General features: G+C 49.7%; 1 protein-coding gene across 1 annotated transcript in view; it reads left to right on the top strand.

The window, feature by feature from the left end:
- The window catches only part of LOC309819416 (uncharacterized protein C14orf132), a gene marked incomplete at both ends in the record, with an annotated part of 48,635 nt that extends 32,383 nt beyond the window's left edge, over positions 1 to 16,252 (top strand). The window contains one exon of the mRNA XM_082649561.1: positions 16,028 to 16,252. Coding sequence (XP_082505687.1) covers positions 16,028 to 16,252 — 225 coding nt within the window. The remainder of the gene's footprint in view (positions 1 to 16,027) is intronic.
- Between the last annotated feature and the right edge of the window lie 493 nt (positions 16,253 to 16,745).

Below are 16,745 nucleotides of genomic sequence, written 5' to 3'. Positions count from 1 at the left end.
CCTCCTGCCCCATCCCCACCGTGTTCCCTCCAGCTGCTGGTAACGATCAGATACTCTTAACACCAATCCTCTGAGTGGCATGTTGTCAGACCCCTTAGGGAACAGGCCCAGATTCCTTTTCAGCTTAAACTGGACCAGGGTTTTTCCACAGAGGATTGAAGTGCTTTCTTTGCTCTTGGCTGTCAAACACACCCTCTCTTGGGGTGCCCTGGGCCTCGTTTGTCCTCGAGTGTTTTTAAATACTCTTGGGAACACTACAACCTTGTTTCTAAGATGATTTCTCTCCAACAGGCAGGTTTCCTATGGTGCATAATACAGATGTGATTTTGCCCAAACAAGCCAGTGAGCATTTATTGAGTGCCTGCTGTGTTTCAAAACACTCAGCGTCAAAAATAGCACAAGTGCCCCTGCCCTGAACCTCAAAACAAGAGGGTGTCAGTACGCAGTAAAACCAGGATTCTTACCGCATAAAAAGAAAAATCTTTTCATCTGATGCGTGAAGAAACCCTGGGAGGTAGATGCGGCAGAGATGAGGAGGTGGGAGATGTTTGTTCGGTAAGCTGAGGCCAGAGAGGTTCTTAAGCAGCTGTTGATTTGCAGCTGCAGACAAGGTCTCAGCCCTCCTGGTCCCTGCAAGACCCCCGACGGTGGCTGGTTACCCTCGGGGACAGAAGAAGGAGTAGCTCTCAGTGGCCATGCCAGCTGGAAAGGAATTAAGGCTCCTTGTAAGCAGTTCCTTCTTAAAAAGTCCTCTTGACCCAAGGACAGGACTGTGGGGACTTTGGGGAAGAACAGAAGCCACGGCCCGGTCTTTATTTGCTTCCCGGGCGCGCTGAGATGCTGTTCGGGCTGTCTCTGGAGCCACCATGCTCTCTGGCGGGGATTACATATATGGCCCTGGCCTTCTGTCTCCTCTGTGCCCTGTTTTCTTCACAACACACTAGGCTCTCTTTTCAGCCCTGGGTTTCCTGGGCTTACTGGCTTACTTTGGAGGGCTGCAATCGTTGATGTCTGTGACATCCTTTGTTTACTGATATGGCAAGAAATAGTCCCTTTCTCATCCTCGTGGAAACCTGGAAGCTTCCTAGTCATACCCTGCCTTGTGCTGTGTCTTCCCCTTCTTCCTGCACACACAGGTTTCCCTGGGGAGGAGCGGTGTGGCGATTCACTGGGACCTTTGTAGGTTGGAGGAGACTGGTGTCTTAAAAACGTTCCGTGGAGATCCCAGTGTCTCCCTCCAGTGTTGTTATTTGTTTCGTGTCATGGTTACTACTGAAAATGATTTTGTCGTTTTGTCCTATAGAGGAGGGGAGATTTAAAAAATGACCCAAAAGGATCCACGTAGGGGGTAGAGATGCTGGGTGTGCCGTCACTCCATCCTGCCTTCTCTCTGGGGTGCACACACTCGCAGAGGTAAAACGCATTGTTTTAATTTTATTTCATTGGTAAATTCTGTCCCCACCCTCTCCCTTCCTCTCTCTCTCTCCCTCCTTCTCTCTCTTTCCCTTTCTCCTTCTCTCTTCCTCCAAAATAAAGATCACATGGCTTTTCTCTTTGCATCTCTGGCTTCCACACCGCCCGGGCTCTGTCCCCCCCCCCCCACCCCACCAATGGAGTAGATGCCTGTTTAGCCGATGAGTGAACAGCGGAACAAATTTCCCACCATCACCCTAAGGCCACGGGTCCCCACAGGGGACTCATTTGGTTACAGTGATGCCATTGAATCACTCCAAAGATGCTACTGACTTCATTGGGGCAGAATAGGTACTAATTTATGACAACCTTTGCCAGCTATTCCCTAAGGAAGAACTTCAGAATTCCCCTTTGTTTTGTGTTTGCTCAACTGCAAATAGCCATGGAGGCGGCATCATCCCGTTTCTCCTTGAGGTTCTCAGCCTCAGTCCTCGAAAAGCAAGTGATGGCCTCTGAATTCTCACTGCGGTCCATGTGGATGCCCTGTGAAGGATAGGGTCCTGGGAGCCCGGGACCACCACACTGATGTCTGGCCTTTCTCTCTCCAAGGCAAGTGTTCCCTTTATTCCTGGTAATCGAAGATGATGTGTTCTGACGAGACAGCATTTTCTCCTGCTGAGTTCCTATGGTAACGGTTTCAAAGATGGTGAATTTGATTTTTCCTCTTCATTCTGTAATGCTCTCAGGCTTTCCAAAAATATCCTTATTTTTCTGGGCCTTATGTGGGTCTAGAAATATTCTGCCACAGCAAGTAGGCCCACCTCATCCACCATGTAGATATTGTATCAAAGAGTGCAAGGTGCAGCAAGTAATTGAGAAAACATTTAAAAAATATATATCTATATTTAGTTTCTACTTTGTGTGAGTTGATGTGCTAGGCATCAGGGATACAAAGAGAAATTAAACTCAGCTCTTATGCTTAAAAAGCTTGCAGCCCCTAAAAAAGATAAACAAAGTACACAGCTAGCCATGATGCAATATAATATAATGTAACAACATGACATTATATACTCTAATGGAACACTAGTACATAGCTAACTATAATATAATGTAACATGACATGATGTAATGTTAGTACATAGTGAACTGTAATATGAGGTAATGTAACAATATAATGTAATGCGATATAAATATAATGTGATGTAACCTAAGAAATATAATGTAATGTAACATAATATTTCATCAGTTGTAGGAATAAATTAGTGGAGAAAGCCGTTCAGTCTAGAGTGACAACAAGGGTTGGAGGCGGCAGACATGAATGTTGATTTCTGATCAGTTACTTATAGCTGTGCAAGCTTAGGGAAATGACTGCCCCTCTCTGAGCCCCCTGTCATCCCCCTGGTGTTGGGCTGGTGTGAGGGTGAAATAGCACCCATCCAGCCCAGAGCAGCTCTTCCTTGGGACTTCCTGCTCATCCCTGCTGGCCCCTCGGTGCTCAGGAGAGCCTCAGGAGAGGAACACAGGTGGAGGACCCACAGGCAGTAGAGGGGCAGGTGAGCAGCCTGAGGCAGGAGGTGGCTTTGTGAAAACGCCTGGCGAGTAGAGCTCAGGGGGAGGTAAGAAGGGCAGTGTGGCCCATGCAGGTGATGGGATCTGACCCGTCACCACCCCCGATCAGGAAGCTTTTTGAGAGTCACCGTTGCACAAGACTGATATCACAGTGGGTCCATGCTACCGAGGGAGGTACCAAAATAAACGCAGGAGCTGTGCTAACAGCTCTGCGTGTGCACTCAGCACTGGTCCTGATGGCATTGTGCCTTGTCACATTTGGGGGTGCTGCAGGCGTGATCTCCACCTCTCTCTCTGAGGGAATGAAACACCTCTCCTCTTGGTCCAGCGCAGCATTGGCACACGAAGGCACGTGTGTGCCACATAGAGCAGCTCTGGAGACGCTTGTGGGGCGATGCCTCACCACACTGCTCTCCCCTTCTCAGCACGTGCCTCCGCTTCCTCTCCCCGCCTGTCCAACAACTGTGATGATGGTACCCGACCCGAGGGATGGTTCATGGCAAAATACCGCGCGCAGAGATGCCCAGGGCGTACCTGGCGTAGAGCAGGCTCTCAGTAAACATTAGCTTTTATTTTTCTTTCCTCCATTTTGTTTTTAATTAAAAACTCTTCAGTGTGTAAACACTGGCCAACAGGAGTGGCAGGTATTGACGTTAGGAAGCAAATATTGCCATTAACTTCAGCCTCCGTGGAAGAAACACACAGGAAGGTGGGCAGCCGGCTGTGTGCTGTCAAGTTTGATAAAAGGGCAGAACTGTTTTTCTCCTTGTGCTTTTTCAACAAAATAGCCAAGTTTGGGGGCCAGTTCTCTGCCAGGATATCATCCCCAGGTATCACGTGACTTCATGAGAAGGCCTTCAGGATTGGTGGTCTGGAGGCCTGGAAGCCATCCCCCCCCCCCCGTCTCACACACACACACACACACACACACACACACACACACACACACACACTTCTGATTCCTGCCTCTTGCTAGCTAAGGGACCAACCTCAGGCAAACTCCTTAACCCTTTCCGGAGGCAGTATCCGTTTTTGTTGAAGGCCTTAATAAAAGTGACCCGCGCCAGACCCGTTAGCAGTTTGAAGATCCAGACTGAAGGCGTGCGGGGAAGTGGCCACACACCCCACACCCGGCTCTAGCCTCCACCCTCAGGATGCCCCTGTGTCATCTTGGTCTCTCCATCGGCCCGCGGGTCCCTAGCAGGCAGCCGAATGGGTGTGGGTGAAAGACTGCCATCCTGCGATGCTCTTTGCCTGCGGTTTGCAGGGACAGGAGAGCTCATTCTGAGCGTCCTCTGATCTGTTGAGAGAGAGAAACAACATCCCATGAAGTGTGAATTGTCTGAATAGAGGTTCCATCTCAAAAGTCATTTGAATCAAGTTCAAGATTCGTGTACAAACTTCACTCTTCCCACCTTCTTAAAGGACAACTTTTGGGGTAAGATAGACACGCAGGAAAGCGGACGGCTTTCTGCATCTCCTCCAAGTGAGCGCGCGCATGGACCAGCACCCAGGTCAGAGCACAGCCAGCCCTCCCCCCCCCACCCCAGGAGCAGTTCTCATGCTGACACAGGATATTAGTTTTGCCTGTTTGTGACCTTAATAAAAACCACACTTTCCCAGCCTGGACACTATTGACATTTAGGGCTGGATGATTCTGTGTTGTCAGGGGCTGTCCTGTGCACTGTAGCGCATGGAGCAGTATCCCTGCCCGCAACCCACTAGGTGCCAGGAGCACCCCCCTGTCCGCCAGCTGTGACCATCAAAAATGTCTGTAGACATCACCAGAAGTCCCCTAAGGGACAGAATCCCTCCCAGTTGAGAACCACTGATAGAAATGGAATCACACTGTGTGTTCTTATTTGTGTCTGGGTATTTTGTTTTGTTTTTGTCATCATTGCGTTTGTGAGATTCATCCATGCTGCTGTGTATAGCTGTGGTTCATAATCATTGCTGTGTAGAATTCCGTTGTGTAAATATTGCCGCAATGTATGTATCCTTCTACTGTTGATGGGCACTTGGATTATTTCCATCTTGGGGCTGTTCTAGATGGTGTCGCTATGGACATTTGGGTACAGGTGTTGAGCACATGTACACCTTTCTGTTAGGTGTATAGTCTGTTTTGTGATGTCTTTTTGCCTCTCCTGCCAGCCCCCATGTGGCTTCCATGCCTCCATCACAAGGGAACTTCCTCATATGGTGAAATGCCCTGGCTAAACCCCTGCCCCCTTCAGCCTTCTCCTGGACCCGGTGGCATAAACTCCGGTGTTCTGATTGCCATCAGGGCTGGTGCATCACTCCAGTTAAGCCACTAACACTCACCACACTGCCCAGCAGGGACCCCCAGCCTCTGGCCAACTCATCACCACAACTGAGTATTCTCTCCTGATGGGGTCTGGGGGAAGCCTGTTGACCAGCCCTGTAGCCCCAGGGGATGGGACCACTCAACCTTGGGATCCTGTACTCCAAGATGGGCCCTGGGGGGAGGGTGACGGGCAGCAGTTCCCATTCTGATGACTTTTCACATGATTATCACTTTCCTTGATCAGAAAGTTCTCCTGACCCATGTTATGTGCTGACCAAGGTGGCAGGATTTGGATGTTAAACTTGCCAGCCCTCGAATCAAAGCCTATGTTTTCTTCTTTCCTTCCTTCCTTCCTTCCTTCCTTCCTTCCTTCCTTCCTTCCTCCCTCCCTCCGTCCCTCCCTCCCTCCCTTCTTTCCTGTGTGCCATATCATGTACATATTTTGTTAGATTTATAGTAGTGTTCTTTTTTTTGGTGCTCTTGTAAATGAAACTTTAAAAATGTTCTATTCCAATTGTTCATTGCTTGAATATAGAGATGTAATTAATTTTTAATATTCACCTTGTATTCTGTGACCTTGTTAAACTCACTTATGAGTTATATGATCGTTTTGTAAATTCTTTGGGATTTTCTATGTAGACAATCGTGTCATCTGCAATTAGAGACAATTTTATTTCTTCATTTCCCATCTATGTACCTTTTATTTCTTTTCCTTGCTTTATTGCACTGCCTAGAACTTCCAGTACGACATCCTTGCCTATTCCTTAGATCTTAGAGGGAAAGCATTCAGTTTCTCACCATTAAGTGTGATATTAGCTCTAGATTATTTGTTTGTTTGTTTTTTTGGAGGTACTCTTTATCAGATTTAGGGAGATCCCTTCTATTTCTATTTTGCTAAGAGTTTTTACCACTAGTATATGTTTAGTTTTGTCAAACGCTTTTCCTGCATCTATTGATATGATTATGTTTTGTTTTTTCTTACTTCTGTTAGTATAGTGAATTACATTAATTGATTTTCGAATGTTGACCCAGTCTTGCATTATCCTTTCTTATATGTTGCTGGATTCAATTTGCTAATATCTGTTGTCTACTTTTTGTCTGTGTTCAATTAGGAAATTGATCTTCCATCTTCTCTTCTTGTCATATCTTTGATTTTTGTAGCAGGATAATGCTAGCTTCGTAAACATAATTTGGGAAGAGTTCCATAAAATAAACTGGAAAGTGTCTTCTCTTCTGTTTTCTGGAAGACATTGTATAGAACTGGTGTTATTCTTCCTTACACGTTTGATAGAATTTGTCAGTGAAACCATTTGGAGATTTCTTTTTTCAGAAATTTTGCCTCATTTTATGTAAGCAGTGGTCCTGATATCAGTTCTGACTGTGACACCTTTGCAATGTTGTTCAGACTCAGGGGTGAGTCTGGGCTTGGGCAGGGGTCTTAGTTCTGTTCTCAAAGGCTTTATTACTATTCCTTGGTTCGTTTCTGTGCATGCACAGCTTGGAGCGAGCCCAGAATGTGTGAGGTTTACACACGGAATTAGGGGACCCCTTCTCCACTCTCCCCCCTGAAATTTACTCCCTGGGGTGCTCTTTGGCTCCAGGAATGGTGTTTCCTAACCCTCTAGCTAGAAAGTCAATGTTTCTTTCAACTTTCTCCTCCTGTGCTGTCACCCAGCTCTGCACAGCCAGGATGCCTGCTCTGCAAAGCAGGTGAGAAAAGAGAAAGAAAAGATAAGGGGATCTCTCCACACTGTTCAGACTATGGGGGCCCTTTTCTCTGTCCTGCTGGCCAGAAAGAAGGGTTTTCTCTTGTGTTTTAGGTCCCGTGTCACAGCCGCCACCATCACTGCCATCCAAGCACAGTCCAGAGACTGAGACCGGCCCTGGGGCAAGTCCAGGAGAGAGAAAAGAGAAAAAAAGAAAGAAATTGGAGATTCTACCAGAACCCCCCGCTCCCAGGAGCCCCCTCCTTTCAGTTCTCCATCTAGAAAGAGGGGTTTCTCCCAGGGCTTTTCTGTGGAAGCCAGAAGGGAAGGAGGGAGAGCCCCAGAAAGCATCCCCTGCTGTCTGGCTTCAGGGTCCCCCGCCCCCGCCCCGCCCAGCCCACCTGCTGTGCTCCTCGCAGAGTCAGGCCCAGAGTTCCTAGCTGCGCTGTGTCTCGGCACCAGAAACCTTTCATTGTAGTTTAATGTTTTTATAAGGGTTCCCTGGGTCTGGGGCTAGAATCCTCATTGTTCAGACAGGAAATGTACCCAGCAGTAGAAGTGGCCCAGCTGGGCCTGGAGCCAGAACGGCATGTCCTCCTGGGGCATCTCCAGGCATCTCGGCCCAGTCACGGCTGCGTGGTTACTCCCCTCCCCGGGTCTGGAGGTAAAGCGCCCTTGCGGCCAGCGTGGTGCACCCTTCAACCCAGACCTCCTGGGAATCGTTATGATTGGTAATATCCACAGGCAGGAAATGGAAACTTGGCCCCTTTCTCTCTCCTGCCCTGATGGGCCTTCAAGCCTCACCTTCAGAATGCATTGTAAGGGGATCCTGGTTTATCCTGCAGTGGGCCTTGAATTCCATTTCACATGTTCCCAGTGGAATGCACTGGAAATTAACCAGATCCAAAGGCACAAAATGGAGAAAATCAAAAGAGATTCACTGTGGCGAGGCCTTGAGAGGAGAGCAAGCCCGGCTTTCCGCCCTGAGCCCTTGGGGTCCACCCAGCTATGACAGCAAGGGTGACACTAACAGTTACGGCTCGTGAGCATTGGGTACTGACAGCTGGGACATTGCATATTTCAGACACGAGCACCCTGGGGTGGGCGTAAGGAGTCCCACTATTGGCCTCATTTTACAGATAAAGAAACTGAGGTCCAGAGAGAGTCAGCCACTTGCGTGTGTCACACAGCCAGGAAGGGACAGCGCTGGGGCTCTACCTCATGCCTGATTCTTCAGCCCACGAAATTGACCTCAACTTGCCTTGTTCTTATCTCTGTCAAAGTGCAGGTAATTCCATTTTATGACAGTGTGTTTGAGTCTGTATTCCTCTAAAGTGTGAGCCCTGCAAGGTCCGAGGTCACGGGTTACCCCTTGGCATCCCTCATGTCTGTCCCACACCTCCTGGAGCCGAGTGGGCCTTCAGCGTTTGTTGAATGAATAATGAATGGGTGAATGACACTCTGTATCTATCCAGCCTTTATATTTGGAACACAGAGACCCCCTCAGGAATTTAGAGATGAGACAAATTATCTTGATAATGTTTGTAGTGTGGCTGGAGGCGTCCCTGGAATTTTCCGATGAACCAGGTCACACAGGATCCTGGGCCACAGATGGCAGGCTTCTGCAGAGACAAAACCGAGGGGATGGTTCTTTGTAAAAATTCTGAAATTGCAGCTCTTTCTCTGATTGCATGGAGGTGCCAGATTTAGCAAATAAAAACACAAGACAGAGGCCCAATTAAGTTTGAATGTCAGATAATTTTTTAATACAAATATAAATTTTTGCCGTAAGTATGTCCAATGCAATATTTGGGATATACTTATATAAAATTACTTTACTATTATTATACTAAAAATTATTTTGTTGTTTATCTGAAATTCAGATTTAACTGGGTGTCCTGTATTTCATCTGAGGATTTTGTTTTTTAATTTTTATTGGAGTAGAGTTGATTTACAATGTTGTATTAGTTTCTGGTGTACAGCAAAGTGAATCAGTTATACATATATCCACTCTTTTTTAGATTCTTTTCCCGTATAGGCCATTACAGGGTACATAGTAGAGTTCCCTGTGCTGTACAGTAGGTCCTTATTAGTTCTGAGGATTTTATCTAAGGGCTTATCTGACAATCCTCACCACTCAGGCTCCCACTTTAGGGCCATTAATAACTGGCTCCGGCCTTCTTAGTATCTGGCAAGACTTCTGAGCACTGGGCTTGACCTTGGCGGTCACTCATCTGAGCTGCTCCCTGGTAAGTAAGGCTCAGAGAGAGAGGCAGGGCTCCAGCAGGGCCAGAACCCAAGTCTCCTGGCCCCAAAGGGACAGGGGACAATACGAATGTTTTTACTGCGGAACAACTTTGAAATCCACAGCCCAGGAGCAGTGAATGTAGCTGTGGCTCGGCCAGGATCCTGCAGTGCCAGGGACCTGAGGACGGCCTTCTAGGGAAAAGAGTCTGGTGGAGCCCAGGGTACAGCCAAAAAGCTCCCCTTCACAGAGCCGCCACCAACAAGTGGCCATTCTCTCTCATTTCCCCTCCTCTGAAAGGTGCTCGTTATTCAGGAAAGTGTCTGGCTGGGCCACCTCTGGTGACCGTGCTCTGAAGATTTCCTTTTGAAAGCATCTTCTGTTCCTTTCCCTGGAGGGGCCCAGCTTAGGGGAGATTTATGTAACCTCCGTCTCCTCAGTGGGAACAGACGGAGACCTGGAGGGCCCACCTCCACGGAGCTGCGCTTCTGTGGGGGGCAGGGTGGGCACCCTGGAGGATGGTGCCGCAGTGTCCATGACAGCCACGCCCTCCTGGAGGCCACACATGCCACGCGGTGACCCCAGCACTGAAGGATGGCGACCTGGAGCTCTGGGTACCATCTTTGCTTCCAAGGGTGGCTGGTCCTACCGTCTCGCGTGTGATGCTCTCCAGTGTTCAAAGGATTGCTCTTAATGTTATAAAGTGTAAAACACCAAAAAGTGACAGACATCCATGTGCCCACTAACCAGAGTAGAACACTTTCGAATATTTTATCATGTTTCTTCATCTTTTCTTATAATAAAATATTACAAACAAAATCAGTTTCTTTCCCATCTTCCCCTTTCTCAGAGGCAGCTGCTGCTGTAAATCTGGCCGATGTATTCACAGTCCATGTCTGTACGTTTACATATATGTGGACCCACGCATAATATATAATGTTACTGTTAGGCGTGTTTTTAATTTCAGGGATGGCAACTGAGTTTATTTTGTGACTCGCTTTTCTCCCCAGAAAGCGTTTTTTACGTAGTGTAAGCGTCTCCCAGCATCTCCCTTCTTCTCTGAAGCAGTCTGTATTATTTTCCCCATTTTTAAATGAAACACCTGAGCCTCAGGTGAAGAAGTGGGTCTCGGTCCCACAGAAAGGAAGTGTTGGCTCCGGGCCCAAATCTCAGCTCGCCCTCAGGATTCTTGGCCGATGGTTCAAGAATTCATTCATTCACCAAGTGTGTTTTGAGTGTTGGCTCTCTTCTAGGCTCGGGGATACTGTGGGAAAGAGGGAAGGTCCCTGCCTTCCTGGCAGCTGTAGTCAGGAGGCTTGTAGAGGTAACATTGACCTTGAACACTGGCCATTGACCTTGACACTCTGTCCTGGTATCCCCTCTTCAACAAGCCAACCAGAGTTTTTGTGATCTTGACAAGATCATCTCTTATGAGGAGACGAGTCCCCCCACCCTGTGTCCTTCTGATTGTTAATGTCTAACTGAGCCAGAGGAGACTTCCTCTCTTGTTCTGCCTCCTCGGGTCACACTCTTTTCTGCATGGTGGACCTCTGAGCGTTTGAAGTTAGGAATCATCACCCTCAAATCTCTGAGCCTTAACCTCATCCAAGCCAGTGACTACACCTGCCCACGGGGTTGAGAAGGCCCAGTTGCTCATCTCAGTAAGGGCATGACACCCGGAGGTCATTTCCAAAAATGGCTTAAAATTAGACCTGGCCGGCTGGAGGGCCTTTCGGAAAGACCTTCCAGAGGCTTCTGCCATCACCTGCTTCTGAAGTGACTTCAGCCATCATTCCTTCGTTCTTACCATGAGTCAGTTTCTGATCAAATCTTCCCAACTTCCAAATGGCAGAATTGAGGCTGACCTTTTTTGGTTTTCTATTCGTGGGATTTTGCTGTGTAAAGTTATTTTCATGTGTAACCCGGCACTTTGAAGTAGAATCTGTTTTACAAAGGAAAAAACATCAAAACCAACACAGCTGAGGAGTTGGATTGAGCGACAGTGCTGGCTGAACTCAGCAGAACTTGGTGGGAGTGGAGGGCCGCCTGTATGCAGATGAGTATCTGATTAATTGATTGCACAAAAGCACACAACTGGAAATGGCAGGTTCCCGATTCCGTCACTTTAGCTTAAGCAATTGGATAAGAGATGCACGTCTCTCGGTTTTGAATTACTACACGAACAAGAGGAAAGAACGTTAGGAATGACTGAGCGACTGGTGCCACGTTTTATTTATCATATATGATCTGATTCCCTCCTTGCGAGAATCCTGCTGGTTCCACTGTATCATCTTCATTACTTACAGGGAAGGAAACGGAAGCCGGTTGGTTAAATTCGCTTGGCTGTACTCTCTGTAATGAAGCAGGATTCACTCCCCGAGTCTTTCTGACAGTAGAACCCACTCCATCCCTCACACTCTGAGGCGGCAGAATCAGATGCCACCGGCTGCGACCTCTGGCAGTGCTGAGCTGTCCGTCAATGAGGTGCAGGGCAGAGAGGGGCTCAGCCTAGAGAATGAGCTGTCTCATCGCCGGGGAGCTCTGAGAGCGGGTGTATGAAGTGCAGCCGATGGGGGGGGCGCTGTCTGCTGGTTTCAAGTTCATTAATTCCACACGGTTGTACTTGTCACTCTTTCTGTGTTACAAATGGGGTTGAGGGAGCATGAGATGAGGGGGCCATGGCTTTGCCTTCAAGAGTTCCCTGTGTGGTGGGAGACCTACCTCCAGTTAACCAAGCCTGCGGTTGTCACCTTACGTGGCCAGAGACCTTGCAGACGTGATGAAGGTGTAGGATCTTGGGATGGGAGACGGTCCAAGGGAGCCCAATATAATGAGCGCAGTCAGACCTCTGAGCTCCAGAGCGGTAAGATAACAAATGTGTGTCATTTGAAGCCACTGAGTTCGTGGCGATTTATTATAGCAGCTACAGGAAACTAACACAGGGCGTTACCTACCCACAGGGAAGCAGAGAGCAGGAGGGGGGCGCAAGGGAAGGGCAGCTGCCCCCGCGCAGGTAGGCAGCAGGGCTGTGTCAGCCTGGGGGCTGCTCTCTCCTCCCCCCACCAAAGGCTCTGTCCAGTGCCCCCTTTTTCTCCCCCCAGTGAATTGGATGAAAATGCTCATCGAGCCCACACATGTCCCGAAGAGAGGAGAGGGAAGATGCGCAGGCTTACGTCCAGAGACCTCAACAGGATGGAGAGCGGAGTCGAGGCGGGGGCATCTGTCCAAAAACCCAGTGCCCTTGGGGAAGGAGGAGAGGCTGAGGCGGGTCGCTGGGCAGAGGACAACGGGCATGGGATTAATTCCGGGCAGGGGGAGTGCAGCAGGGGCGCCAGGGGAGGGGGCTGTAGAACCCGCAGGGGAGGGAGAAGGGCAGCTTCCTGTCTGGCCTGATCCCCACTCTCTGGCATATAGTCTCCATGAGCTCACCTGAGTGATGCTTTCGCCATGGGTGGGTCAGATGAAGGTTCTGCCGATTTCCCCGAGAGAAGCGTGGTACCATCTCAGGGCAGCAGGAGGAAAGGGTACCCTCCAGGTAGGGGTGGGGTCAGTGGGGGGCTGCCGGAGAGGCAGAATCAGCCAACAGTGTTGTTGGTCCAAGTTGAGGGTGGGTGTCATTCACCCGTCACTCAACAGGGATTTCTCAGGCACGACTGTGCTCCCGACCTGGGCAAGGCTCTAGGAGTTCCACGATGAGAATCAACTCATCTGCTCCCCCCTCAGAGCTTCCCGGCCACTGGGGGACGCAGATGGGAACTGCATCTTGGGGTGGGTGCCCCCAAGGGAAGGATGTGGTCTTGGGGGTACTTGGGAGGGAAGGCTATAGTGGACAGGACCATTGGCTGGGGTTCGAAGGATGAGTAGGTTTAATGGGAAAGCTCGGGCCCCTCCCTGCAGGCCAGAGCATCGCTGCCTCTGCTGCCCCCTTAGGACGGATGTGCCCAATTCAGCTGTAACCCATCTCATCTGCATCACCAGCTGGGGGACAAAAGGAGGTCACAGTTCTCCTATTTAAACTTTCAATTGTATTTTTAATAGAATATATGTTAATTGTCATTCTCATTTGTGTTTGTCATCATATCTCTTTAAGATATACTAAATATGTTAATATACTGTTTACTATAATACACATATAAGAAGGACGCATATATAAATGCAGCCCTGGATGAAGTCTCACAAAGTGAGCTCACCCCTGTAACCAGCGGCCCCATCGAGGATCTGCACGTGGCCTATCCTCAGCGCCCCCTGTTGGCCTCTTCCTGTTATTACAGCCCCAGATTGACAACTGCCAGGTCCCCACCGAACTATAGGACCAAGCTGTGTTACTGGGGAAATGCCAAGCTCCTCTCAGCACGAGTCCGTCAAAGGCTGCCCTTCTCAGCCCAAGCAGGTGCTCGGAGGCACCCATTGACACAGTCATGGGCGTCCTTTAAAAAGAGGCCATTGAGAGTCAGAGCAGGCCACACGTGGAGCTGCCTGGAAGTAGCCTCTCTGAATTCTCTGATGGTTCGTGTTCCTTTCAGATATTCTTTCTTTTTTACTCCTTCCTTCCCTCCCTCCCCTCTTTCTCCCTCCTTCTCCTTCCTTGCTCTCATCCCCACCTGGAGCGTGGCCCTCACCTGTCTGGCTCACCACTGTCTGCAGAGTCTAGGACTGAGGCCCCTAATTAATCATCCCTAATACAAGTCAGACGGGCGGCTGTGTGAGGTGGACCCCACTCTGCTCCCACCACCCCCCAGGGCAGTGCACATGTGCCCGGCTGGAGCGTGGCCCCTGGGGGTAGTGACTGGTACATCTCCGGGGCCCAGTACTGAGTCTGACCTGGGAGTCGGAGAGGCTGTGGGCAGAACGGGAAGCACCCTGGCTCCACAGTCGGACACACCCGACTCTCAGCCCTGACTCCAGCACAGACGAGTACAGTGGCCTTGACCTTTGCTTACCCATCTGAAGTGGGGGTACCGTGGTATGCTCCAGCAGGATAGTTGAATGATTAAATAAGACTATTTTAAAATCTCTAGCACATTCCATGACCATAGCTGGGCCTCCATGCTGGTAGTAGCAGTAGTAGCTCAATAAACGTGTATTGAAGGAAGGCTTAACTGTTCAGTGCTCGTTCGTTCATGTACCATTAAAAAAACACGTTTATTGTGGGCCTCACACTTGACAGAGCCAACCCTGGGGCTTAAGTCGTGTCAGCCTCTGGACGGGTCTGGAAGGGCCCGGATGGCCTGGACATTGGTCTTCTGGACTGCATCCAGGTCCAGGCCCTCCCTTTGAGCAGCCCAACTCACCCCTACCCGCACACCTGAGTCTCAGGAATAAGGGGCTTTACAAACGCAAAGAGGAAGCCCTGATCCCTGGAGTGCAAACCAGCCGCTTCTTGTACAGCAAAGCAAGGCCTTGGGAATTAGTCTTCTGGGGAGTTTGTCCCTGTTCATTAGAAGCTCTGAAGCATCATACCCGCTGACTGGGAAGCTCTGTATCTGGGACTGCCTAATAAATAAAAATGCACATGCAGGGCTTCCCTGGTGGCGCAGTGGTTAAGAATCCGCCTGCCAATGTGGGAGACATGGGTTCGAGCCCTGGTCCAGGAAGATCCCACATGCCATGGAGCAACTAAGCCCGTGCGCCACAACTGCTGAGCCCATGTGCCACAACTACTGAAGCCCGCGCGCCTAGAGCCCATGCTCCGCAACAAGAGAAGCCACCACAATGTGAAGCCCGCACACCGCGAAGAAGAGTAGCCCCCGCTCGCCACAACCAGAGAAAGCCCGCGTGCAGCAACGAAGGCCCAACCCAGCCAAAAATAAAATAAATAAAATAATAAAAAATATAAAATAAAGGTAAGCAACTGATATTAAAAAAAAAATGCACGTGCAAGCATGTATGCGTACCCAAACATATGTACAAGGATGTTTACCAGTACATTGTTTATAATAGGAAAGCATCAACATTCCTAAATCTCCAATTCTGGAGGAACGGTTAAATTATGGCTTGTGTTTACGATAGAATATTATACAACTGTGAAACTGTATCTTGGTAGGCTTTTTTTTGCGGTACGCGGGCCTCTCACTGCTGCAGCCTCTCCCACTGAGGAGCACAGGCTCCAGACGCGCAGGCCCAGCGGCCACGGCTCACGGGCGATCCTCCCGGACCGGGGCACGAACCCGCGCCCCCTGCATCGGCAGGCGGACCCCCAACCACTGCGCCACCAGGGAAGCCCTTGATAGGCTTTTAAATACAGAAATATAAAGCCACATGTTTAAAACTTCTCTCTCTCTCTCTCTCTCTCTCTCACACACACACAGAAAAAGATTAGAAAGGAAGATGTGAACAGTGATTATCCCAAAGTCGTGAGATTATGATTCTCTTTCTTTTCCTCCTCTTTTGTATTTTCTTAATGTTCTGTGCTGAGCCGACATTACTTTTACAATTAGAAGAATAAAGACATTTGACGATGTGTGCTGTCACGGAGGGCCTGGCATTTAGAGAGGGAGGGTCTGTAAGTCCCAGTGAGTTGCCAACTAGCCTTGAGATAGTCTGCTGAGCTGCTCGGGGCCTTAACCTCTTCATCTGCAAAGTGGGCGTGAGTGTCTGCCTCAGAAGGTTGCTGTGAATGCTAATTTTTCTAGATGAAAATATGCACTGTCATTTATTTAAAAGACCCAAAGCAAAGCCCAGTTCGGTGCTGTATCTTAGAGGGGCCTGCTTGACCAGGCAGCTGCCCCTCTGCGGGCAGCCTCCCAGCTCCCGAGGGCTCTGGTTAATTCTCTCTCTCCTTCTTCTCAGCTGCCCATGATGGGAGGCGCCTTCATGGACTCGCCCAACGAGGACTTCAGCACCGAGTACTCCCTCTTTAACTCCTCCACCAACGTGCACGCGGCCTCCAACGGCCAAGGTCAGCCAGAGGAGCCGCCAAGGTCGTCCAACGATGCCGTCTTGCTCTGGATCGCCATCATAGCGACGCTGGGGAACATTGTCGTGGTGGGGGTGGTGTATGCCTTCACCTTCTGAGCCGCGGGAGCTCCGGGACAGCCCCCCCTGCGCCGGGCTCACAGCGGGGCACTGTCGCTGTTGGCCTTTGGCTGCGCCCGCGTTCTAGAACCAGGAGTGCTGACCAGGTGCGCGGTCTCTCCAAGGGGAGTCACCATGCGTCTGGGATTTCCCCAAGCGGCCCTGATTTCAGATACTCCAGGCTGTGGTCCAGCTGATCCAGAAAATATGGGAGCCTGGGCTTCCAGCCCCCGGAGGCACGCCGGGGCAGAGCCTTCGAGGAGTAGATTGGGGAATTCTTGAAACTGCATTCCACGAACACGAGACCAGAGGGAGCAGCCAGTCAGTTTAAAATACAGACATGGTTGGATGATCCTTTGCTGGCACTGAATAATCACTTCTGTGTCTCGTTTTTCTGCCAGCTTACCTGAGGGCAAGGGCAGCCCTCAGGACTTGAGTGTTGCCACCCCAATCTGGTTTCCCAGTCAGCCCCTCGGAATATTGGTGGTGGTCA

Source organism: Grampus griseus (assembly GCF_964374135.1).
Source record: "Grampus griseus genome assembly, chromosome: 2".
Taxonomy (NCBI): Eukaryota; Metazoa; Chordata; class Mammalia; order Artiodactyla; family Delphinidae; genus Grampus; species Grampus griseus.
This window is presented reverse-complemented; position numbering and strand designations above follow the sequence as displayed.